Source organism: Numida meleagris, chromosome 5 (genome assembly GCF_002078875.1).
Source record: "Numida meleagris isolate 19003 breed g44 Domestic line chromosome 5, NumMel1.0, whole genome shotgun sequence".
In the NCBI taxonomy this organism is placed as follows: domain Eukaryota; kingdom Metazoa; phylum Chordata; class Aves; order Galliformes; family Numididae; genus Numida; species Numida meleagris.
In genome coordinates, this window is record NC_034413.1 from 22,683,240 (window position 1) to 22,710,581 (window position 27,342).

Sequence of the window (27,342 nt, forward strand, 5' to 3'; positions counted from 1 at the left end):
TAGCTAATCCTTTTGAAAATACAATATTCATGAGTTATATTCTTTCCAGAAGAATTTAGACATGGAAGTAGATACTATTGAAATCTTTATGTCATTTGCTATGAGCTTCTGAAGACATTCCTGTCTGCAAGCACAGTGATCACCAATGCTACAAAACTGAGGAATTGCCTATTGCAATGGCTCTTTGAGCCATTGTTTCTCTTCCTTTGAGGACACCGCATAGATGCCAAACTGTCATCACTTAAGAAGTACAGCAGTAGTATATATTAAGCCCTCACTGATGCCTCTTTCCAGCTATGAGAAACTTCTTTTTAGGAAAACTCAGTAATTGTCAACTGCCTTAACTAAGCAGACGAGGGAGAGAGAGAGAGGGTCAGGTCACCCATTAATCAATTATGCAGAAATTATAATGCATCAATAAACAAACACAAGATTTACATTATAATCTCTGCCTCTTTTGATTGTCATTCTAAAGGCAATGATAACAGATGTAATTTACTGAATACTTAAGACACACAAAAGAGTAAAGCCACCATTTCAATAGCTGCATTTCACCATATTTACAGAAGAAAACTAGGTGGCCACTCATACCAATACAAACCTCACACAATTAAAACTGCAGAAGAATCTTTGGAAGGTACTCATAAAAATGCCAAGCTCATTCATTACTGTTTCCCATGACAAAGTACTTATCCACAGGAAAGCTTTACTGGCTTGCTCTCCATTTGGCCCCCACCTGTCTTATACGTGCATCTTTAAAAAGAAATAGGTAGACTTCTATACAGACAAATTGTTAAATGGCAATCTCGCAGAGATCACAAAGAAAATTTTAATTTATTCTTAATTCTTTAACTGTTAAAAGAGAGACAGCAAAATACATATGGCTTTCAGAGCAGGTACCAAATGCGTTACATTCCAAATCTTTACCCTGCCAAAATCTAGACAGAAGGATATCTCCATACTACATAAAAATACAAAAACACTTGAGAACAGCAACACTGAATTTTACATTGTGTCTTCTCTGCACAGTAGGTGAATTTAAAGAAGAATCTAAGAACAGTGGAACCCTCAATTTAAAACAACAGGTTTTACATTTACATTTACATACATTGAGCAGCATTACGCTTTTCTTTTGGTTGCCATGTAAAGACAAACTGCAGCACAGACTCATTCATTTTTAAATGCTAGATTCTTCAGCCACCTCAAGAGTGTACAACTTCAGTTTCTCTATTTCGCTTTCCTTGATTGATGTTGAGTACACTCCATACCCAAGTACTGCTGACAAGAGAAAGAACCAAGACAATTTCCCTCCACAGCACTAAATTTAAACATGCTACACTGAAATAATTTACAATGTGTATTCACTCTGAAAACTAGTCTAGTAGGCTAAAGATTAAAACACTTTCATCAAATCATTTCATGTCCATGCATGAAAACAGCTTCCTCTCCATTTCTGCTTTACGTATCAACATGGAATTAAGTTGTTCAGATGACCCTGCTCACTTATGAAGCTCCCAAAAGACCGCTGTAAATTACAGATTTCAGCAGTGTAACAACAAGTGCTATATTATGGAAATTTATAGATCATCACGTTCTTATAATCATCTTCTCAGAACTTAGTAACTATTTCACAATCTGCCACTTCTTGTAGCTACATCCTAAAGTACAATCCTGGGGAGGAAAACCGTTTCCTGGATAACGATTTTGGATAAAGGAAAAATACTAAACAAAAAAAAGCAAACTAAGAACAAATATTTCAGACACTTTTGATAGCACTCCTGAAGTTAACACAGGATGAATGAATTCAGGAACTTGATTTTCTTCAAGTCCCACTTCTCAGGAGCTATAGAATGACCTCTGCTGCTTCTGTTGAAACATCATTTCCAAATGTACGGTGTGCAAGCTTACAGAATACTTCAGGAGCTATTTTTCAATCAAGTCTGAATATATCTGTCCAATACTGAGTTAAGAACAACTTTCACGCGTTAACAGTAATGAAAATATCTAAAAATTAAGCAAGCTATCATATTGCACAAATTTTACCGAACACTTATAAATTACAGAAATATGTTTTTCATGACAAATGCTTACTCTTCACTTCCATCTGTAGCCAATAGTACAGTTTCATTAAGCATACTATTCTCATGGTCATCAGTTGCTCAAAATTTCCTTCAGCCTCCAGAATAGTCTAGTTCTCAGGAAATAATGAGCAAGTTGTGGAGTTATTTTCCCAAACATGCGTAGCTTTACTATGAGGTTTTAGCAATACTATTCGCTTACAAGAAGTTTGCACTGCCTACAGAACCACAAAGCATGGCAACAGTAGGTTTGACACTTGAGATCCACCCACACAGAGCACATACTTCCAAGTGCAGCACTTCCTTTCCTACAATACCATGTTTTGACATGCTTTTCAATGTTTGTTCAGCCCTGCCACAAGAGAACCCGAAGCAGAATTATTTCTCATCAGTTTCAGTAATCTAGATATAAATCATTTCTTAAAAAAACCCAAACAAAAAAACACTGTCTCTGATGTTGTAACATGTATATTATATTCTGAACACTATTTTTTACTTCATAGGCAGCAGGAATTGCATGCCAAAAATTCAGAACTTTGCTTGTGATGGTGAAGAAACAAACTCGGTTCCTATACAAACTAGCATCAACAAGCCTGGGAAGTAATTCCCAGAAGGTACTAAGAACTTCAAGTCATTCCAAAGCATGTTTCTATTTTTATTATTTGTACCATGGAAAATTCTAGCACATGAAGAAAACCATCAGCTGAAACACACTTACGTTTATTTCCACTCTCTGGTACAGAGAAATCTCTCCTTTAAGAGTCTGTACAAGCAACAGATGGTAAGTAATGAGGCAATTCTTTTGTTAGTTTTTCACTTACCACTTCAGTCATTCAGACACACAGAACTGATAATACACTTTCCTTATGCTTCCTTGCTATTTCTTGTTTTTCTACCTTGTATTAAGCCCAAATGTTATGTAACAATGGGGATATGAAAGTCATTATTATCAAATATCAGAGGCCTCCTAGGAGGTGTTGATTCTTTATCTGCTTTGTGCAAAAGCTTAAAAAGTCCTGTTCCAATATTCATTGGGATTCCCATGATGATGCACTCAGAAACACCTGGAGGGGGAAAAAAATCCAACATGTTGAACACCTGAAGAATAAAGATTTAGATAAACTGTAATTGCTTTAACTTGTCCACTCCAAACATATCACCAATCAAATCTCCTTGAATCTCACATGTGAAAACCAATTTCTCTTTACTAGATTAAGTTAAATGTTATGGTTATCAGAATGTTAGATCAGTATGTTATTTAACGGGTGCTAGTTAAATTCTAGATAGGTAAAAATTCAACTCAAACACCTCTACCAATAACAGCACATGAAGGTTTGTTTTTGGAGAAGACGCATTCCACTTGGTGCCAACACCAGAAGTTGCACAGCAAAGTCACTTCATATTCATTTTCTGAGTCAGAGCAAAGAATTCAGTCAAATCTGGCCAAGTTCCCTTCAAGCATCTGCAATTTCCCAGTGAAAGAGGTGTATTCACTACGTTAGTTTACTGTTTTTATTTATTGTATTTTCATAATTCAAAAATTGCTTGGTTTGAACTTAAAGATTTGGTCTGTCTGCTTTATTTTTCTTTGCTATTAAGTTTTCCCAGCAATGTGCTCACGTATTTCTGACATTCTGATGTACTCAATTTTTCTCAAGAGCATGCCATATTAAAAGTAAACTATCAGATACCAATGTTTTTATCTCTTCAGACTTTTTATTCAAACAACACTTTCACACACACACTCAGGAATGAGAATATTGCCCTTTACATATGCATTAAAAGAAACAAACCAAACCAACACAAACAACAACAACAAACTAGTCCTATAAGCAGTAAAAAACAGTACATTTGAATGAACATCCTAGGTTGAAGATGATTTCCTTAAAACTCTGGCAAGATTTGACTGATACTTTTTTTTATTTATAGAAATGAAGATTCAGTATTTTTGCTCTTAGCGCACCGTTGCATTTCTACTACGTACACTCCAGCATTATGTACTTAAAAATCCTGTGCATAATAGAAATCTTAGGTGTTACTTACTGTATATTTAGGCCTACTTCTCTGAACAGCCCTTACAGCATACATGTTAGAATGTATTAAGGAAATACCTTTCTAAAACCTAATGAAATAAAGCTTTCCTGGTTTTACATAATAACCTTTCAAAGCAGATCCAACTCCTGAACCATGGAAACAGCACTTAGATTTTGGGAATCATTCTCCCCTAGCAATACTTCAGTTTAAATAACCAGGAGCCCTTTCTCTCCATCTCCTTTTGCAGCATCTGGCAGTAGCCACACATAGCAGAAAGTGTTTGAACAGAAAACACTGCTGTATCGAACAGGAATGTTATATATGTGTTCATCTTAACACATACTAAGATCTCGCTCTGCCCACTAAAAGGTGGCATCAGCAATGCACAGGAAAAAATGCTTGTCTTTTATGTATGTAAAGCATCAAATCAGCTGTTCCTCATTTTTTCAGGTGAAAAAAAACCAAAAGTTTCAGAAGCCACATTGCCCAAAACTACATCCACACATTCTGTAGAAGCACTGATTTGAAATGCCATTCAGTTCAGCATGTATAGTTAATATTGGCGCATACTCATTTTTCTTGGCAGTGTTTAAGTTTTCCTGCTCTGGAGATGCAAAAATGTGAGTAAGAGCGTTTTCATAGCAATTCAAAGAGATAACTAGTGATGACCAGGTCAGGCAGTTGCACAGCAATTTTTCTTACAAGGAAGCCTGCAAGATTGCTTCCGTTTGGAGAGACAGGCAACGATTTTGTTTTGTCCATTCCATTCACACATTTGAACCAAAATATTTATATAGAAGGCAACATGAAAAGACTGTTAGTTTCCACATCATTCAAAACAAGATTTTACTATCTCAGAGGGAATTTTGAGAAGATACTTTCTTTTCACTACTGTCCAGTGTGGAATCAGGCCTTAAAGACATGATGAAGAGGGTAAAACCTTAGACCTCTCCTTTTCTCAGTTTAATGTAATAGAATATCCACATAAGTAAATGTCCTCCTCAAGAAACGTTAGACAAACGTCCAACTGACTGAGATAAGAAGTACAGAAACATAAACCGCGCTTCTAGAATCAAGAAGTACGGATCAGTCTCAGACCTGAAGTTTTTGACACCTAAGTTGAACAGAAAGCTTAAAAATGCCAAAAAAAAATCTATTATACTTTGAAGAGGTTTACAGCTGTGGGGTAAGGACCACAAACTACAACAGGGTTTGCAATACCTACCACAAACAGAGTCCTTCTGTCCAAAGTAGGCAGCATCAAAGAGATGGTCTGCAGTCTTTTCAAAAGAAGCCAGCATCAACACACTTTCCTTCATTTTTGCCAGTCCAAACCTAGTAATGCCCAGTACTTCACCCTTGATTGATGGAGAAACCCAAAGAAAGCAGCTCAAGGTCAGTTATGCTTAGTAAAGAAGGAAATCAAGTGAACAACAAAAATGTAATTTTTTATTCTAACAAGTACATGAGACAAGTAGTAGATGAAGTACTGCCTACTATATAGCATTTTCATAATATGCTGCTTCACAGCTAAGCATCTTGAAGGTCAGTAGTTCTATAGTAACAAGTACTTAAACCAAAAGATATTATTCATGCACTACAGAAACAGATATAAATTCCTAGTAAGATATCTTGTGACACAAGAATATCGAAACACAAGAATGAAAGAAACATGGTCATGAGAAAAAACACACACATATAAGCTAGTTGCTGTGCTGCAAACTTCTGTGGTGTCTCAGAGTAGTGCTATGAAAGCGCTATACTGAAACTACTGCCTATTGTCTAAGAACAAATCTGACTTCAGCTGCCAGAAAATTACAGAACATGTTAAATCTTCATTTTTTCAATCTCCAGAAGAAAACACTTCTCTTTTTAAACTATCTTGATGTATTTCTGCCTCTGTTTCTAACAAACATCCCAATTATAACAGACTCTGTGCAACTTTGTGGTGAAAGAATGCATGCTAGGAGCCCAAAAAGTGTAAAGTGCTGCACTCCGATGCCCTTTCTCCTCATTGTGTGGCAGCTCTGCACAGCCAGCCCTGGGGTCTGCTGCAGCTCAGTACAACAAAGCCCTACAGTTTTGGGAGAATTCTTAACTCCCTCCATCTGTTTTCCTCCAGATCAAACCCTTGCACTCTGGCTGGCAACAGTGGAAAATCTGGCTTCACTAAGTGGACCCAAATACATCTAAGAAAAAAACCAAAACATTTTGGATGTGAAGGCAAAAAGAAATAATGTTAAATCAGTAAAGAACAGAGAATTTTTTAAATAAAAAGTTCTGGAAGCTTCTCGATACTCTAAATGTAATCTGATTCTATTTGTAATGCCTGTATTCTTTGACTGCTAAACAGAGTGCAGCTGCTATGAACCACACCCCATGTAGTTTTCTGCACAGCAAGTCTTAAATTGCATGCATAGTTACCCAAACAGTTGATTTTCATTCTGCTATTTTTAAGCTTCTGATTTCCAGTATGAAATTATGATTCTCTATTCATCGTATCAACGTGTCTTCAATCAAAATAGAACTTTCACTCACTCCCCATGTTTCATCAACCATTTTTGTCCGATACACCATCAACAACATTTAGTCCATCCAAGTTACAATTCTTTAAACTTATGACTGATCCATCTCCCTAGCTGACTCGCAATTATCAATGATGGTAAAATTAATTTGTATAACCAGGCCAATGTTAGACTGAAAAAAAAAAAGAATAGTACAAACCTTGTAAGTCATAAGATCAGACAGCAACATAACGTGCCTCCTGTCAATGCTCATACCATGGTTCACCATTGTATACTGAATCTCATTGATAATGGTGGTTCGAGCAGCTTCAATTCCTAGTGTTTTCTCTACCTACAAGAAAGATTATGTAGAATTAATGAATAACCTTAAGACAACACATGTTCCTGGAACAAATACCATCCAATATCAGGTAATACTGACATTAATAGTATTTTGTACACCTTTGCTTTAAAAATATTTATAGAAAAAGCTTTGAAGTGAACTGTGATGACGGCCAAATTATTCTCTTGTGTTTATCTATCCCGATAACTATTAGTGAAATCAGGCTTGATTAGAAATAAATTGCAGCATCTATTACAAGTGCTTTTTTGTGCTCAAAGATGCTGCGGGAAAAACACAACAAAAAAAACCAACCGTACCCACTTGCACATTACCTCGTAAGTGTTGTTAGAGGATGTTTTTGTTCCTTTCACTCCATGAGTAGCCATAACAGCTCGCAGGTTATCACCTTCAACTAGAAGTTTGTATTTTTCCTTACCACTTTGTTCATCAATATGGATGACAGCTCGAGAAACCTCTGGTATACCTTGCACTACAACCTGCACAAAACAAAAACATGAATTATTCTTATGTCTGCAGTAATGTAATATAAAAGAGAAACCCTAACCAGAATTTAAACCTGTTTCGAAACTTCAGTCTTTGGAACAGATACTAAATTTAAATACATACGTAATCAGATTTTGTGCCCTTTTATATACACATCAGTGCAATATGACATTCATGCTGTACCAGTAACCTCACTCACTACATTGTCTATTTTATCCCATCACACATCCTCACATTCAGACCTGTCTCTCTGAATGGTAGATCTACAAAATTGAAAGAGCATCCCGCCAATAGTACGGTTGACTTATCAGTATTCTTAAAAGTCAGAGTAGCCTGTCTCCTCACAAAGCTGCAAAAACACCAGTTGTAATGAAAGTACCAAGGGTACAATTTTATAAATAAAGATTACTAACAGAATCTTAGTTTTAGTGGAATAGCAGTAGCATCAAATCAGAAGTTCTGTACCCGGATCACCTTCAATCTTATCAATACCTAAAAAAACTATTTCATCTTCTCACTAAAACAGCCAAGTTATTATAACTGAATATCTCCCACAAGAACATGAGACAGAGCCTTTGTTTTAACCTTTGGTAGTTCTTCTTTCAGGGACTGCAGTACATAATACATTGAACTCTTGCTATTTTCACGAGGTGTCACACATACGACTGCTTCTCCATGGACAGCAACATCTCCAGGCTTCACTCTGAGTTTAGATATGCAAATTGAGTAGCGCACAGTCTCTGCATTCACCTGTGACAAGAGTCAGTCAGTAATAACCTGAGTATCTCAACATATGTAAATCTCTCAAGGCCACGCAGCAGCCAAGATTTCTGCTCTTCCAACAGAAAATCAGAAAGTGGATTGCAAAAAAAGCAAAACAAAAAGATGGAAAATAATTATATTCTTGCACTGAGAATGACGCTAAGAAATGAATTTACATTCTCATTTCCAAATATAAGAAAAATTATCCACTTTGCTAGTAAAAAAAGGCAAAAGATATAGATGTAATACAGCCACAGAACATCGTTTGTTCACTTTGTATTTCCCCTTTCATAGACTTTCCATTCTTTTCTTTCATTGTTATTTCTGTGAAAGGATTAGGACACCCTCTGGAACCTTTGCAAAGCATGTTCTGATTAAGAGCTGAAAAACCCACCTCTAATCTCAATAGTCTAATGCGCTCCAAAGACAGCTTCACTAGGATGAAACAATCATCTGGAAGAAACACTTCTTCAATATATTCTGATATCTTGAAGAGATGAAGATGAAATAGTTAGCATATAAGAATGGTTAAAATGCTTTATAGTAATTGGCTAATGTTTGTATTTAAGACATTGCCAATAATACAATTTTTCCTACCTCTCCTAACAAAGTTTTCTCAATTCTTCCTTTAACCAGGCGGGCAAAATCAGGATCATCATCTTTATCCAACTGTGCTGTTATAATAGGTGTGCTACAAGGAATAAACACACAAAAAAACAGAGTTAGAAAACTGCTAAACTAGATTAGATATGGCAACGTGAATTACAGCTCACCTTATGAAGCCTAAGAGTAGCATTTAAGAACACAGAAAGATCTTGAGCTTCCTCAGATACATTTAAGAATATTCATGTACTTCAGGTTGGTAAAAATTAAGCAAATACATAAGAAATCATAATAACACAATAGTTACTATTTTGATGGCCCACACTACTCTAGTATTATTTAAGAATAACTTCAAGGATATACAGGTACCTTTAGCTATCACTAAACAATAGAAAGCTTCACAATATGATAGATGCCAACAGAACATTAAACTTGAATAAAAAAATTGTCTCATTTAATTTTCAAACAAAGCAAAACAAAACCACAAAACTGTTCTATTTTCTGGCTTCAAATCATCACTTAGTCGCACAGACATTAGATTCTTCTTGTTTGGGTATTCTATGGATTCAGTATTGCCTAGTATGATACTGACAACAGGGAAATGCTACCACTGTATATTTTTCCATCAGATTTCACTTAGAGAGGGAATTAAAAATAAACAAATAAATGTTAGCACCTAATCGCTTTTGAAGCATTAATAATTTCCTTGATTCTTGGCACACCCAAAGTAATGTTCATTGAAGCAACCCCAGCAAAATGGAAAGTCTTCAGAGTCATCTGTGTGCCGGGCTCACCGATACTCTGTGCACAAAGAGCTCCTACTGCAGAACCAGGCTCCATCTGTGCCCTGAGAAAGAAAGAAATTATCTCATAAAAACATAGGAAGGAACATGGAACTCAGTAAGGCTATCCTATGCAAGCAAAGATAGAAACTATTCTGGTAGATTTAAAAGGAGTTTATTACTTGTGGGTTGGTTTTTTTTGGTTGCTTGTTTTGTTCATAAATAAGTAATAGGAGAGATTAGAAGGTAACCGATGCACAAAGACAGTGATCAAACTCAAGACAAGACGATGCCTTATCATATAGACATTCCACAGCCTCACAATAACATCCCGTAACAGAAAATAAAATGCTTGTCCCCTCATCTCCAAAACCATCAAACAGTAGATTCTGGATTCCACATTCAGGGAACGCCCCTACCAATATTTTCAAAATTCCCCTTTATATTTTTAAGCAGGAGAGATCTTCATTAAGTCTTCAATAAATTACTAAGCAGACTACTTCTAATCAGAACAAAATCCAGACATTAATGCCTCCTTGTTTTCACCTTAAGAATAAAACTTGTATGTTGACTTGCTTCCCCTTCAAGTCACGCATTTAATGGGAGCATCCCATATTTGTCCTAAAATTTATGTACTTGGAGTACTAGTTGTCCTTACAAGACAGAAAATGAAGCTGACTATAGTATACCATGCAATCTCAACATGGTTTACATTCTCCCCTACAATTTTCTTCAGGTCCTGCATTTAATGTTCTTAAGCTCACAAAGAGCGTGATGTTACTAGCTCTTCATGTTTAAGAACACGTAAGACAAATATCTTAAGAGTATGTGAGTAATCAAATTACAACAACAAAATCAAACAAACTGGATGCCACCGACTGCCTACCAGTAAGCAAATCTCAGGAGACTGTACACCTTTAAGTAAATGAAATAACTCTTAATGGATAGTGTGGATGTTCGCATCTCTTACTACTACTTTATTGTAACAAAGAATTAAAAAGGATTCTGAACAGTCCATAACAGATTCAAGAATATTTTTGTACAAAATGTGACATAGCTCTCCATGGACAGCTTCGATCAAGAAAAACCATCAGCATTGTTATGGACTGAAACTGACTTATTCATCTATTACTTCTCACAGACCCTTGGGAGGCAACAATCTCTTGCAATCAGAGGAGGAAGGGAACATGTCTACCAACGGATATAAAAATGTTGGCATTTAAATAATATCCTCTCCCACTCTGAACGAATTGTTTTTGGCTTTTACCAGAATCTGCTATCAAAACAGGATCTGCAGAAATAACTGGTAATCAGCTACAGAAGAAAACCGTACCTGCTGATATCCCCGAATCATAGTGATTGGAAGGGATCTCTGGAAACCCATCCAGTCCAACCCCCCTGTTGAAGCTCAGCAGGTTGCACAGGAAAGCATCCTGGTAGTTTTGATTATCACCAGAGAAGGAGACCCCACAACCTCTCTGGGCAGGCTGTTCCAGTACTCTATCCCCCTCAAAGTAAGTTTTTTTTCATGTTCAGATGGAACTTCCTGTGTTCCTGTTTGTGCTTAGTGCTCCTTGCCCTGTCACTGGGCACCACTGAAAAAAAGCCTACCTACCCCATCCAGCTGACAACCATCCTTTAGATATTTAAAAGCGTTAACAAGATCCCCTCTCAGTCTTCTCTTCTCTAGGCTGAACAGCCCCAGGTCTCTCAGCCTTTTCTCATGAGGGAGATGCTTCAGGCCCCCAATCATCTTTGTAGCCTCCCCACTACAGTAGTATGACTCCTGATATTTCAGAAGAAATATGCCTGAATTCAAGCAGCTAGCTTTATATGGTCAAATCTCCTGATGTAGGAATTAAACGAATATAACATGAAATATAAAGTATTTTCCTGCAGTGTAAGAGGAAACTAAACAAATCAGTAATGAGAGTCTTCTAACAGAAGAATCTGATTAGGACTCAAGACAAAGATGAAAACTGTCTCTGTAGAATTTTAGGAACTGTCACACAATGCTCAACTCTGCCTTAAGAAACCCATCTGTAGGTGGTAATACTGTTTTTATTAACACCCCACCTTAGTCTTGCAATTTTTATTGAGGTCTTTGAGGTCAATCACTTATTTGTGTTGCAGTCACAATAGAATCCATAGAGTAAAAATAGCAAAATGTTGTTTTTAGCATTTGAGTTACTCCTAGACAGCAAACAAAGCAAAAATACTAAACTGGTTAAATAAATAGAGAGAAAATAACAAGGCAAACATTTACCTCATGTATTTGTCCCTACAGGTCTCTAGAAACTTCTCTAGTTGTGTTGGAGTAATCCTATCCAACTGATATAAAACCCGTGGCTGAAAAGAGAATAGAATAGTTGAAAAAGAAATAGCTTATGAGGACTCAAAATAACATACTTAACCCATTGAAACTATTTACCTCTGTTGTGCCATTGTCATTGATACCATACTTGTCCCTAGTTTTTTTTATCTTCTCAGAAACACCTTTGATGAATTTTTTGATTTCCTGAAATTACATGGAAACAACAGTGAGCAAAGATATGTTCCTCATATTGAAATCTTCAGCGATTATTTGCTTAGGGATCCAAATGAAATGTTTACAACAATAAATTAATTGCACAATATGAAGAGAGAAACATTAAGACTAAACACACTAAAATTTAGCAAATCAAATTCACTCTTGTGAATTAGTAGCAGCACATGGAAGAACATGGTCCACACTGAATAAAAGCATCCTTCCTGAGCACACACTGAAAACAAGAGATTTGTCAGTGGTCGATTCTTCCTTCCTACTCACCACTCAATGAAACACTTTTTCTCCAGTCAAAAATGTTATATGAAAAAAAAGAAACCCCCCCTCAAAAATCTTGTTTTCTTACTGTAATGGCAAAACCATTCTCACTCATTTATCAGAATTCAAAATTAATTGAAATGGAAAGACTACAGCAAGAGAGGTATGTAGAGGATTCCCAATGATAACTGTTCAGAGTTTCAAAGACATACTTTATCGGGGGTGGGGTTGGGGAATGAATCAGAAAAAAAAAGTCAAATACAAAAAAATAACCTCTCAAAACTGATAGAAATATATCAGTCTACGTTACATAGTTCAAATAATTTCTTCATGCTGTGGAGAGATCTTGCAAACAAGAGCATTTAAAATATATTAATACATAATCTAGTCACTTTCTTATTAGGTTTACCCAGAGGTAGTTTAATAGTCTTTACTGGAATGCCAACTGAAATAATACTGTTAGAAAGACATCCATAAGGTATCATACTTTGGACATAGGTATGAAACGTGAGGTCCACGACTGAAATTTTCCATCAGAGTGGACTCAGGGTAGGTCATTACCACAACAGCTTATCAAAACCAAAATATAAATAAAAAATTAAAAACCAAGAGGAAATCCTTTCCATCCACTTTAACAACGATTTAAGCAAACCTCTACAGAAGAGCAAAAAGTTTGATTTTTAGAGACTATTTAAACCCTTTTACCCTAACAATCCTGCCTGCCAACCAGAATGATTGTGTAGTATCACCTCTTCAGTCACTAAAGGACTCCTTCCGACTACTGCAGTAGCTGGGCACTGAAAATTACTTGCAAAGTTTAGTAAATATTTGAGTAACTGCCCCTTTTTTTTTTATGACTCCATTCATAGATCACTATCAAAACACTTATATTACATCCTAACAGAATCCTCAAATTCTCAAAATAGTAACCTTCTTACTGACATTCCAGGTACTTGCAGACAGTTCATTATGTTCTGTGACTAACAGAACAAAGATCAAATGAAGGAACTGACAAAAGAAGCGTGCTGCTGAAATGGATGCTTTATGTTGTTTCCCATTTGGATGACATAGGTTGCATTCACAGACTTCAGCCCCTTTTCCCCTGCAGTAAATCATAATTCACAAATGAAATAACTGTGCCATTCTGAAAAATGTTTATCATTAAATCTTTGGATAAAACTGATAAATGTAATTATTTTCTAAATAAGTTTAAAGTAATAATGCAGTATTAGAAAGATTAATCCCTGGTGTTCTAGAGGGAGAAATTGGTATCGTATTTTCTGTATTTTTCCCTTTCCACTCTTCCACAAATGTAGTGTATTTCAAGGTGGAATTACTTTTTAAAGCGTCTCTTCAGTGTTTTTTTCTCCAGCTCAATTGTTCTGAGTAATCTTCTCCAAGTCCTGCAGTATTTCTTTTTTCTCCCTCTAGAACACCACAGGATAAGCTCTTTTGTTTTTATTTACTCTCCTAAAAGCAGGGGACAGGAATAATAATAGTAACAACCACAAGAACTCAAGACAGCCTGTCACACTGACTGAAGAATTAGTCACGTGGTCATACGGAGGTCTGCAACAGGAAAGGACATAACACCAAAGCAGTATAGGGCAACAGTAGCATTGTGCAAATTTTATTGTTAGCAAATAGCATTGTGGCCAATTTTATTGCCAACTTTTTCACAGTCCTGAAGTAGTAAAATATATATGTATTTTTTAAGTGTCTAACATTATAAACCATTATGTTATATATACAGTTCTGCATTATAAATAATGTATCATTTGAGTACCTTTTACTTTCATGTACTAGAACAAAGAAAGAACGGTGAGAAATATAAGATAAAACTCTGAAGAGTTTTTTCATTATCAAAATGTTTTATTCATGCAGAAGTAATAGAGAAAAGCGACCTATGACTCTCAACTTTCCATGATCTTTTAGCAGTTTATCTCAACTACGGATTAGTTCAGGCTACAAATAAAAAGCAGAGGTAGTTGACTATTTCTGAGTCTGTCCCTGTTTATGGCGTTATCACCTTGAACGTGATGCTCCATAAGCACACACATGCAGCTCCCAAGAGCTCAAATCATCTTTTTCATACAGTCCAAACCTATGAAGTCTTTTAGTCAGGACACGTTTAACAAAAAGGCACTAAACCAACTCAGTAAGTTTTTCCCAACACTTAAGTTAGTAGGAGTATTTATGTATGTTAAGCACAGCTAATATAGGAATTCTCACAGTTAGGAAGCCCACTGAAATACAAGCAGGCAGCCATTCAAGTCCAGTCACACCCATTAGGTAAGCTCTGCATGTTCCACTGGCTGTCTAAGCCTTTTCTGTATTTGTACCACACCTCCCAGTGTTTATCTTCTGTCATCTCCAGAAAATAGGAAAATAGTTTTCTTGAAAAGAAAATATTGAGAAGGTTTCCTCATTACAATATGAAAAAAAATTTCCTTCTGCTGTATTTTAATATATTTAGACATGTTTGTATTAAAATGTCAAGCCATGCTGAAAGTTGGTCCAGCCAACAATGGACTTTTTCCATCAGATGATCTCCCTCTAGTGAGGACGAGCTGAATGAACACAGCCTGCTTGGAACAGGTAATTTAGACATCCTGCTTTCTAGACTAAGCCCATTATAATAACCTCCTTGTAAAGTAACAGAAGTAAGAAAAAGTAGAGGAAGGGATAAGAAATAACCAAAAAAAAAAAAAACATGTCAATGTTAACACAAATTGAAAGAATGAATTCTAGAAAGGAAAGTTACGTACCAGAAGAAAGCTTTCTCAAATCCTCAGATTACTAAAAATCTTAGTGCAGTGATAAATTCATTTGTCATGGTTTTCATCATTAGAAAAGGACTTGGTTAAATTATTGTGATGGACACCTAGACTAGAATTTAACAAGCAGTAATGTATATATGCTAATCAGTTCCTTTAGCACTATATACACATCTTTAGCTAAAAGCACTAACATTAATGCTCACACAGTGCACACACATGCTACAATTACCTCATTATATTTTTCATAACCTGTTTCAGTTAACGTCTTCAAGGATGAACAGAAAAAAAAGGAAAAGAAATAAGAAAAAGTAACAGTAGTTGAAACTTAAAAATCAAAAGTGAAGCTCATAAGTTAAGGTTATGTAAATGTAACATTTCAGAAGGACAAATATAGTTAACTTTTACAGATATGACTAAAAAAGAATCAAGCCTCAAGAAGAACAGCTTTATCTATCAACACTGGCGTATTCCCTTTTTTCCCCTCACAGGTACAGCTGAGATTTACAGCGTATTTCAACTATTGATACAAATGATTTTTCTGCTCCGCTCTAGCAATGCACATCAGGTTGCTTACTGCTTTTGTTTCCTTAGAGCTCTAAAGTACTCTGATCTATTAAAAAGAAACCCTTCAAAACTAGGTTACTAAATTCACGATGTCATCACTGCCAGAAATCAGAAGGTTCATCAAGGTTTTACACATCCATGGTCAGTTTATTTCTACAGTTTTTAATCATTGTCTCCTAAAGTAGTCTCAAGTGGGATACTCATGAATATTCAAATACATATGCTCTTTTAAACAAATAGTTTTTTTTACAATTTCAAGTGCAAACAGTCATGAGAACATTTACTCATCCTTGAAAGATATGCAAGTATTTCCCAGAAGATAAATCCATATTGAGAGAAGTGCTTCATACGGCTCAAGTTTTTTAGCTGGTTTAGTATTTAAGGAAAGCAACATAAAAAGGTGTAAGGATATAGTTTATTGAAAGAAAACAAGCAAATTCCTAAAAGCTGTTTGTCAGAAGGTCGATAATATCACAACGAATGCATGAAACAGATAAAATAGTAGTTTCTAATATGGAATCAGTGAGGATTATTTATTTTCTGACATCCCGGAGAAAGCACATTACTGTACCATTGTGCTATAAGCAGAAATTCCAGCAACATACCTCTAATCAGATCAATGATTACTTATACTCACAAATCACTAACTTATGTTACTGTGGTGTGAACATCTACCATATTAAGAATGACTTGTCCTACCTCCCCACCTCTAAAATGTACAGAAATATATTTCTGAGCAAACTACTATCCCTGTTACTAATGCAAAAAATTCAGCCACTGCTCCTACAGATTGATAAAAGCATTTTAATTTCCTTGAATTATAAGGTAAGATCAATAACAGCATGGTAAGAAAGTGACATAATGATACTACCTGCAGAAAACTGTCTCGGCAGCAAAGAAATTCATTCTTCTTCATGATAGATTCAGATGTTAACACCAATTCATTTTTACTAAGGGCTGGTTCACTTCGGCATGGATATACAGCCTAAGAGAAAAAAAAACAAAAATTCTTCACATAAAAATAAATGGAATTTCCTTGTAGAGACATAGAATAGAGATATATGCAACTGATTAACAGTATCCTTTAGTATTTTTTAAACTCAATGTTTGACTATTGCGAAAAGGCAGCCCATATACATTTGTGCTGAAGTAAATCTGAAGGCGTACACATCTAGATTTCTAATTCTGTCAATTTATTATGCTCAGATTACAGAAACTTGGACAATCATTTGAGCAAAAAGCTTTATGTATGTTGTGGAAAAGAGAAGCAAAACCAAAAATAAACAGTAATGTTTTAAAACATCACAATATTTCCAGAGTTATTCAACAAAATGTTAGGATGATCGAAGAAGTAATTCAGCATACAAAGAAGTCTTGATTTAATTAAGAATTACTTTGTGTAATTTAGATCCAACATAGTATCTGACTGAACCAGCAGTAACTTCACTACCATTTGGTATTATCTATACCTATGTACATAGGAATACTGGTTTTCACTGCTCATACACTTTGGTTCCAGTCACTCTGTTCTAGTGTGAAAGGTATCAACAACTCTTAGCACACATGTGCTTAAAAACCCTGATCAGGACCGCCAAAAAGGTGATTTAAATTCTTTAACTGAAACAATGTTCTGCATAATTTCTTTCTTCTTCCCACATGCTTAGTAGTCTTTTCACATGGAACAAAATGTCAGTAATCCTTACTCTGATATTGTCCAGAACTCGCTTGAATTCCAGTGGTTCATCCTTCCCTTCCATTGCTGCAGGATCCAAGCCATCCCCTCCATAAATAAACTGAATAATGTCACCAGTAGAACTTCTGACTGTCAGATCATACTGTGAACAAAGATCTTCAAGGGATTTTACCAGCCGTCTCTGAGGAAAAATAGATGCACGGAAGATAAAATAGGATTGTTTTATTGGTGGGGTCTATAAAAATTATAGAAAATTGAGTCAGGAAGTACATTTGACTGAGCAGGCATGAAAGCCACACATTCACCTAGACCTTCTCCACAGCACAAGAGACAGCAGTAACAAAATTTAAAGCCACAATACAATTTTGTCATTGTTTCCTATACCACAGAATTCCTAAATTCTAGACTGCAATGATCTATTAAAGTCTGAAGACTATTTGTGGTCATTTGTGACAAGAAAAAAAAAGATTTCGAAGTCTTATATTCTTTTGTATTCTTCTAGTCAGGTTTGTTTCTCAAGTGATATTAATTTTGCATACAGCAACAAAACCAGTCAACAGTTACTTTCACTGATAAAAAACAATTAGCCCATCCATTCATCAAAGCCAGTAGTTGCCATTTTTCCAACAGTTTTAGCTAGCTATTGTCTCTTACATAGCTTCATTTTCTGGAAAGTCCAAGTCTCTACAGCCTGCCACCTAAACAGGACAGATACTAAAAGAAAGGTTTAGACATATTTATACATCCAGACGTCTTATAGATGCATTTTTTGCTTCTTATCATCAAAATATCAAATCTGAAAAAGCATTCAGCTCAAATCTATGTGATATGATGTGTATGATATCTGGACAAAATTTACAGCACCTAGAAAGCAGTCCTCAATAATTACCTAGAATGAGGGCTTTTATCACCCATATTCAAACAGCTTAACACAAGCATATTACTGTGTTATTGCTTGAGGTCTCTCACAAGCCTCACATCTATCAGAGAACAGAGCAAAATCTACTTCCCAATATAAACTATTCTTACTTTAAAAAACATACAACAACAACAAAAACAGCTACACAAAACACGTACACTGCCCCCTGCCCCAAAAAGCATTAAAAGAAATAGTCTCCCTTGGAAAAATTGATGAAGCTCCCACTCTACTGACAGTTACCTGCATATATCCAGTTTCAGCTGTTTTTACAGCAGTGTCAACCAGACCTTCTCGACCAGCCATAGTGTGAAAAAAAAATTCAGTGGGAGTCAACCCAGAATAGAAGCTGTTAGCAACAAAGCCTTTTGCTGCTGGAAGCTACAGGAAAGAGTAGAAAGAAGTTGAAATAATATTCTTTACATACGTAACAGAAAAAAAAGATAGTCAGTTGATATATATGTATAGAACAATTTGTCTCAGTCGTACTTAGCTCTGAAATTTAACGTATTTTAAACCTAACACAGGCTTCAATACCCTCACCTAGTTTTTTCCAAACTACTAAACCAGATTTTAGTTATTGTTTAAGTCTATCTATGCCTCTAGCAACTCTTTCAAACACTACGCCAACTTCTGACAAGTCGACTTCACTTAATGGTAAGGGAATTAAAAGGATTATACAAATGTTCATGCTAGAGACCAAAGAATTCAGAAAAATATATGGAGATATGTACGTAACTAATTCTTTTGAATGTTTTCCTATGATGACTGAGAACAGTTCTTGACAAAGAACTTTATGCATGCAAAGTCGAATAACGCTAAGTTGTCTCCATGATGACATAGAACCATATATAAGCTACAAAAAGGCTCATGTCTGAAGACCACCATATGCTACTATGTAATAGGAAGTACTTTCAATAAAAAAGGTTGGAGTTAAAATTTGAATTTTTCAGCCTTATATAACCCATGATTTTTTTTTCCTTCTTTAACTTAGGAAATAGAAGATTTTATGTTGCAGAATTCAGAAATTGAAATTTGGACTTTAGTGACAGATACAAGTGTCATGGTTATCATCTGACACTTGAGTTAAATCCATTAGCACGATTGATGACTGGTATAAAGAACTTTCTCTAGTGATCATTAAATTTCAGATGAGCAGTTGAGGAAAATAAAAAATCAAACCAACAAACCACAAATCTCATTGATTTGCATTAACAAGTGCATGATTCCTCACTGCTCCATGTACAAAGCATCCAATGATATATATCCTAGTACAAAAAGAAAAAAAAACGAAACAGACCCCAGAATGTTTTCTGGCATGTTTCTAGATAATACACTCAAAAGGTGTATTGAAAACTCTTAGTATAGTGAAACAGATAGCAAGACAGAAAGTAGCAAGTCATTTTAGAACTCTCGTTAAGACCCAAAAATGCAGATTTACTTTAAATTACTAAATTAGAGGTTTATGGAAAACAGCAAGGCCTAACTGTAAATATTCAGGCAAATGAAATGTCCCACAATTCACAACGCTACTACTAAGTTAAAATTACAGTTAATATGAAATGTTTTGAATGTATGTGTTCTTATTTCTTTACTATGCACCTTTCTTAAAATGTTCTAAGTTAACTTGTTTCACTTTTCTTTACAGTTTACTGTACACATACAGACTTACCTTAGAATGCTTCTCAAAATGAGGCAAAGACCTGTTTTCAAATCCATCAGGAACTCTGGACCCACTGATAGCCTGCTGACCTACACACGCGATCATCTGGGATATATTAATGAAGGAGCCTGAAAAGGAGGAAAAAAAAAATCTCACTTGCAAATGAGTAATATCAGCACTCTAACGACAGAGTTGCCTTCATTTCTATGAAGATAACTAACAATTCCGTATTTTCTTTGAGCCATGGACATTCGTGGTACCTTATACTATCCTGTTTTGTATTATGGATTCCGGTTTATAAAACCCATGGTCCTAGCCTAAATATTTTGATTCACAATTTCTCCAATAAGCATATTTCAGCATTTATTTCAAATGAAGGGTTAAGTGTTCATCATGATTTCTACAACAAATTAAGCCTCAGAGAATGAAAAAGCTTAATTTGCAGTGAAAATGGTTTTCTGTTATTTCTAATTCTCAAGGAATCATTTCTGGCCAATTTTTCCATGTGATAGAGATACTTGAAGTGGAAGTTCAACAAAAATCTTTGTATGAATGAATTCAAGTCTTAAGAACAAGTTCTAGTAGGATGCTTTTCAACTAGTACAAAAAAACAAAGATACAATAAATAGTTCAGCAGCTCACTTTCAGTTAACAAGAGCTGACTAGCAGTAACTGAGTCACTTCAAATTTGCAAGATGTGAATTTAGTACTTGCACAACTGTCTGCATGAAATAAGCCATCATGACAGAACAAGTAATTTTGAGAACAAGAGATGGAATTAGCAAATTAATTCTGAAACTCAGCTATCCCTACCTTTAGAACCACAGAGAGCCATGATAAGGGGACTGTTGCTCTTGTCCAGCTCTCTGAGACAGGCACTGCCAGCATGATCCCTGATAACAGAGAGTTCTTTGAGGATTAAGGCCTAAAATCGAAGAATTCAGAGATTCAGTATTAGTAAAAAAGCCATACATAAACAATATACTACCACTTGACAGCAATGCCTTCAGCAGTGAACAGGGAACTAAAAATAGAATTAAGATAAATAAGCTTGAAAGTTGCTTTTGGTAAAGTAAGTCGCAACTTCTAACTCATGTAACTTTCCAGTCTGCTGCAAAATAATTCTTTGCTGGGTTAAGACAGGGGTAGCTGGGGACATTACAACCTCTTTTGTTAGCAGCACCAGCTTAAGCTAGTTAAACAAAAAACTGAACTAAGCTGTTCACTGTAGTATGTGAACAATTTCCACAAAGAAGTAATTTTGGAATGCTCTCTGTCATGGTTTTATGATTTTCGGTTATTGGTACTCCACATCATAACATCATGCAATGAATGTACCTGGTTCTCAGAAGAGAAGGACTACTACATTCCCCACAGTACTTTGTTCCTCTGTTACCATTTCCAGCCAGAGGGAAAAGATAAAAGCTCGCAGTATAAAAACTTGCAGATCACGAGACCTCATCCCTTTTTCCGCCGTCTCTCGTCTTGGCAGCACCTCGCTCCCCAGCCATCTTATCGTTGGTAGTAGAGTAAGGCCTACCTTGATTTTGGGACATTCTCTCTCTCTGTATTGGATTTATCAGCTTAAATTTTAATCATATTGTATTATAGTGTGTTGTTTTGCATTCCGATATCTTATTTAGTAAATTAGTTTGTTTCTCCTCAGATTGTTGCCGCTGTTCTTTGCTCTCAGGGCCATCTCCTTACCCTTTTTCCCTTTTCCCTTTTTTCCTGGGGCGTGGGCCCGTGGGTCCCCCATCCCCTTCATCACGGAACCAGGCCGAACGCCCGTAAACCGCTGACACTCTCACAGCGTACAGCGTTGATATCTCTGATTATTATGAACACTCACTATATCAATAACCAAGGTCTCTGAGAAGAGGAAAAGCATAAAACATGGCAAGACTTCTTTCAGACCAAGTGTAACTAGACAAATGTGGAAGTACTTCAGAGGGTGGGTTTTTCTGTTTTTGTTTTTTCTCTTACATTTCCTCCCCTACACCCCTTTCTACCTTAAACAAAGTAAAAAAAAAAAAAATACATTCATAGTCAAGAGAACAGATGTATAAAACCATTAAAGGTGATGAACAGAATATTCTTCAGCTGATGTTATTAAGATCCTGTCCCTAAGCTTTTGGGCAATACTAACTGATCTTTTTTTTTTTTCTTTTTGAAACAGAAAAGTGAAAAGAAAACAGTGTAACTGAAGTCCACTTAACGGCTGCTCTAATAAGGGACAAGAAAAAACACCGCTTGTAGACAGAATTCTAATTAAAAGAATATTTTGTTTCTTGGACTAGATTAATTGTTGTTACTGTTGTTTATTAATTCAGTAAATGTTGGTAAATGCAATTAATCCTGTTCTCATTATCTGTGTAATCTTATTCTATGTCACTTCAATACTTCCAGCGGGTGGAAGGATCTTGGTTATTAAGTGTTTAGCTAACAATTTAACATTCAGATGCTTGTATGCATCTAATGGATTAGATATTCAGACAGCTAAAGTTGCACACAGACAGAGCCTACTTGCTTATATTTTCAAGCTTCAGGAGACAACATTTAGCTTCACAAATTATGCGAATACACTCATGAAATTTCTATTCTAAATATATTTTGATTTAACTGAAAATGCTTACCTCTAGCGTCTCTTCTGCTGTACAACCAGGCTGCTGTTGTAGCTTGCCAGTGTTCAATGCTTCAATGTATTCATCACATTTCTTATAGCCAGCATGCAGGAGCTCATACTTAGCTTTTAGCAGCCCCTGACCTGGGGTAACGTCACCAATTCCAATTGAAAAGCCACGATTAGCTGTCATAAAATAAAAAGATTATAATGCTATCTCAACCTGTATATGATAGCTCAACCTATATATGATAAAAAAAAGAAAATCAGGAAATTTTGTCATTTGGAACTTTGCTATTTCCTCCCACCACATGACAGTCATAAGCACTTTGTAAACATACCAGTCATAACACTATTTGACAGTTTAACCACTGGCTTGGGTTTTTTTTCTTTGTTTTGTTTTTAACAGGATATGTTGTATTTGAAGCAAAAATTTCACTTGATTGTTCTGTATTTCTGCTTTAAGATATTGTTTTACAAGGAAACTTACAAAGATACACAGGAGCAAGCCTGGCTAGTCTTGACATGGCATCTGCAGCTTCCACCTGTCCCCAGTCTCTCAGCAAAATGTAGAAGATATTATTCTTTGATCCAGAACCCAGGGTTCCTTTGTCCATACTGCCACTCATTAACTCGCTATTTTGAATTGTGACATCTAGAAATAGAAAAGCAAGAATAAATCATAATTTTTCTAAAGCGTGACTCAAACTCTTAAGTAGTACAGAGCAGTTTTTCAAATAAAAGCTCTGTTCAAGAAAAGAACAAAACCCAACGATGCACATTTACTGAATCTAAATAAGCATATGAATGAGTATTTAAGAGGGAACAGCCTACAAACTGATCTTACCTACAGAAGTGAACATTTATGTATTTTCCTTCCACCTCAGAACGGCAAGTTTTTATTCGCAATGTTTCTTAGAAGTCTTGATTATTTTTTGTTTAAAAAATTAAAATAAAAGCACTAAATGCTTTATTTTGTTTAAAGAATCAAGCTTTTCATCTTATCTGTCTGGAAATAAAGTCCTCAATCATGGACAGCAAACTACAGTCGATTTATTTTTAATTACAGCAAAAAAATCTCAGAAACCAAGCTACAGTTCTCTTTATTCAAAGATTCTCGTACTCAGTTCACCCCTGAAATACTTCCGGAAACAGTTTGAATGTAACACCTATAATGTTATTAAAGGCTTCCAAAACACAGCTTTAGAAATGTCACTCACAAGAATCATTGTAACACAGATCTTCCCCTTTGCCACAATACTGCTTGCCCTTGGTTCGCAGATTGGCTTTTACAGGACAGTCATCGCTGGGTTTGAGAATGAGGCTGAAAACCTGCTTTCCTGTCCAGAGCGTTACAGGCTTAGGGAAACAAAATAACAGGAATTAGGGCCACAGAGTTTATGATACAACTACTAGAAGCAGCAAGTAAGAGTTTAATTGTAAAATTCCATTTTTAATATGTAATCTTTCCATACTGAATGGAAAGGTACACAATGGCATTCCTTTGAATAGAGAAATATGCACTTTTATGTATAGAAAAATGTTGATTCCCAAGTGGTTACTCTTTACATAACGGTACGTGCATGCGTTTACTGAGACATGCTCCTCTCCTCCCTCTTAATGCCACATTTCCCTGATTAGAGAAGGAAAAAATATGATGCTACGTTAATTTCATTTCAAAGCTAGGTATCACATTTATATTTACTTCTTTATCTAATGCCTTCTGTGTGAAGTTACAGGAGGTTAAAGATTTATGTAATTATGTACTTCACTCATTTGACTACATTTATGTAGTCAAACATAAGTAACTGTCACTGCTAAAAATGCTATATTTTCTTATTTTGAATGGCAGAAGCAGTCAAAGAAACACCACCCCTTGTTATAAAAGTTAATATAAATTCATAAAATTCACATTAGATATTGCCCATTAATGCTCTGACATTGCTTTACATTGCAATTATACATTGCTATTTTGGTTACTCTTTGTGAATAATTACAGAAACTTCCCTGAATACTACATGCATAACAAATTTAAGACTGAGTAAGAGGTTTAAAAGGTATATACAAATACCTTATATGTATTTAACAAGATAGAAACTCTAAACTCTCTCTACGCAAATACTTGCCTCAAATACAAAGTTATCAAATACAGATTTATGTGAATGAAAGCTTAAAGACACTAACAATCTAATACATGATTCTATCGCTCTCTTTCAAGTTTCTGACTCCTACACAAACACTCTGTCGTTAGCAATAGTTTTCTTTTTGCATATACTATGTAGCAAAAAAATCACATTGCCCACATCCTCTGTAATATTTAACACATTGACAGGTTAACAGTTAAAACATACTATTCCTCGTTTTGACGCTTTGTACAGTTGGGATACTGAAATCTAGAACTCATGAGCATTTCAACACATTATTACTACAGCACATCCAAAGAACAACAGCTTTTCTAGTTAGCTCCAACCTAGTCCCACAACTATAACACTAAGGTTACGCAAAGTTATGCATCTTCTACCGACCATCAATAGCTAAGTGGTTTGTCTGACAGAAGCGAAACTGTTTAAATCCCTATGTAATCCTGCATCTGGACTTGCATTCATCTGGAAATTTCTTCTCTGAAAGAGTGCTCAGGTGCTGGAATGGGCTGCCCAGGGAGGTGGTGGAGTCACCGTCCCTCGAGGTGTTCAAAAAACATCTAGATGTTGTACTAAGGAACATGGTTTAGTGGGGAAATATTGGTGGTAGGTGGATGGTTGGACTGGATGATCTTGCAGGTCTTTTCCAACCTCGGTGATTCTATGATTCTATGGACTGTACAACTCAAGATTTACTCTGCCTAGTTGCAGCAACCACCAAAGAACTTGATTTTTGATCCTTGCACTTTGTGCCTTACAGTACCTAATACAAAACAAACAGCAGAAAACATAAGAACGGTCTCCTTGCTGAGAACATCATCATAGGTCAAGAATATACAGAGTAAGTGTTTATAATATTAAATAACATGATGTGACACACCTTCAGAATTGCTGGGGGAGGAAGACGAACTTTAATTTTTTCATCCTTGCCAACCAGAATAGAAGCAATGATTTGACAGGCTTTTGCCCGATCAAAAAAGGTATCTTTTAGTGTAAGAAGATAGGCACCTGAAATGTAAAAAGTGAATAAATTTATATTGCATATTCAGTATTAAAGACCTCATTCCGATACTATGTAACTATATACCATGCAAAATAACAATGGGTTACACAGCTTTCCAGATACATTTAATTCCATCACATTCAGATTGTAGCAATGCACTGGCTTCAATTTCTAGCAATCTATTTTTTATTATACACTATCCCATAAGTAAAAAAAAAATAAAATAAAGCTTTGGCACTGACTGTACACTTTCTCTCTTATATTCATTGCTTCTCTTGAAGAAATGAGGCAATTTGAAGATACTTACTGTAGGTTAAAACTCACTTTATGCTAATAAATTCAACTCTTCTACCATAATCATTATTAGTTTACATTACGTAATGTATATGAAGATCCCATATGTGTACTTCTGACACCGAAAAAACCACAAAACATATGAAAAGCTACTAAAAATGAACCAACAAAAGTTGACAGTATCAGAAGAAATCTGAAGAACATCATATTTCAGACTAAAAAATGGCTTTATTCTCATACTGTCACTTTTACTTGTAAAAGAAAATTTTAAAATTAACATAGAAAAATTCTTCAAAAAGATTCTGAAAGAATTCTTATATCACACAGCTCTAAAATAAGATTATGTACACACCTGTTAGGAAATCTTGAATAGCGGCAATTAGGGGTTCTCCATTCCTTGGTGTTACCAAATTTGCTTTAGTCTATATGATGTAGAAACAAAAGTTACGCACTGCAAGACACTGAAATTCCATATGTTATTCAGCAGAAAATCTACCACTGAAGAATGTTTTGTTAGCAATAATGGTAAAATCTTATTATTCTGACTGTTGCTAAGCCTGGCTACAGAAGATCTCACACCTATTTGAGTTCTTTGGAGGCTTAACTAGCAATCAACATGCAAAGTCACAGCAGTTCATAGTCTCTTGCGTAATGCCAGGTTTTGTCAGGAACAGCAATTAGATCTGACACTGAAGTCAAATGGATTTAGTTACCCACTTCACTCATGAATATTTTTAAAATATCACTTCCATGCACAAAACATGAAAAACAGTATGATTTAGCATGCATCACATACATAAACTGAAATACTGCTTCTCTTCAAACATCACTCTACAGCAAACAAATTGAGTTTAGGGTAAGGAACTCCCACTCGTACTTCTTATTGCTCCAGTTACTCATCTCCATATCCCCATCTATGCAGTATCTGGCTGCCACAGTTTTGCCTGAACTATTCACAGGACAACAGAAACCTAGATTATACATTTTAATTTTTTTTTAATTTATTTTGGAAGCTTTCTTTTTAAGCTGTCAAATCACCTCAGCCAATCAGTACATGCTGCAAACAGCTGTCTTTGCACAACAGAAGGAGTAGTTGCCCTAAAGGACCAATGTACTGGAAAATCCTCAAATTACTGCTACTGACTCTACTTTCACACTACAGATAAATGACTGTAACCACCCTATTCCTCTATCTACCATTCTTTTTCTACTTCCCCCCCCCCCTAAATAAAAGCCTACTCATCTGTCTTCC

At 35.6% G+C, this 27,342-nt stretch overlaps 1 protein-coding gene across 2 annotated transcripts in view; it reads right to left on the reverse strand.

Moving 5' to 3' along the window:
- Positions 807-27,342, reverse strand: part of POLR3A (RNA polymerase III subunit A) — a 35,120-nt gene continuing 8,584 nt past the window's right edge. For both annotated transcript variants that reach the window (XM_021398873.1, XM_021398874.1), the window contains 20 exons: positions 26,443-26,512; positions 25,674-25,801; positions 23,873-24,011; positions 23,143-23,307; positions 22,666-22,838; positions 20,843-20,954; positions 20,039-20,157; positions 18,610-18,747; positions 17,461-17,631; positions 16,629-16,742; positions 12,042-12,128; positions 11,877-11,959; positions 9,505-9,675; positions 8,823-8,916; positions 8,620-8,712; positions 8,049-8,213; positions 7,292-7,456; positions 6,837-6,968; positions 5,338-5,470; positions 807-3,142 (listed from right to left, as the gene is read on the reverse strand). In XM_021398873.1, coding sequence (XP_021254548.1) covers positions 2,994-3,142; positions 5,338-5,470; positions 6,837-6,968; positions 7,292-7,456; positions 8,049-8,213; positions 8,620-8,712; positions 8,823-8,916; positions 9,505-9,675; positions 11,877-11,959; positions 12,042-12,128; positions 16,629-16,742; positions 17,461-17,631; positions 18,610-18,747; positions 20,039-20,157; positions 20,843-20,954; positions 22,666-22,838; positions 23,143-23,307; positions 23,873-24,011; positions 25,674-25,801; positions 26,443-26,512 — 2,601 coding nt within the window. In that variant the 3' untranslated portion in view covers positions 807-2,993. The remainder of the gene's footprint in view (positions 3,143-5,337; positions 5,471-6,836; positions 6,969-7,291; positions 7,457-8,048; positions 8,214-8,619; positions 8,713-8,822; positions 8,917-9,504; positions 9,676-11,876; positions 11,960-12,041; positions 12,129-16,628; positions 16,743-17,460; positions 17,632-18,609; positions 18,748-20,038; positions 20,158-20,842; positions 20,955-22,665; positions 22,839-23,142; positions 23,308-23,872; positions 24,012-25,673; positions 25,802-26,442; positions 26,513-27,342) is intronic.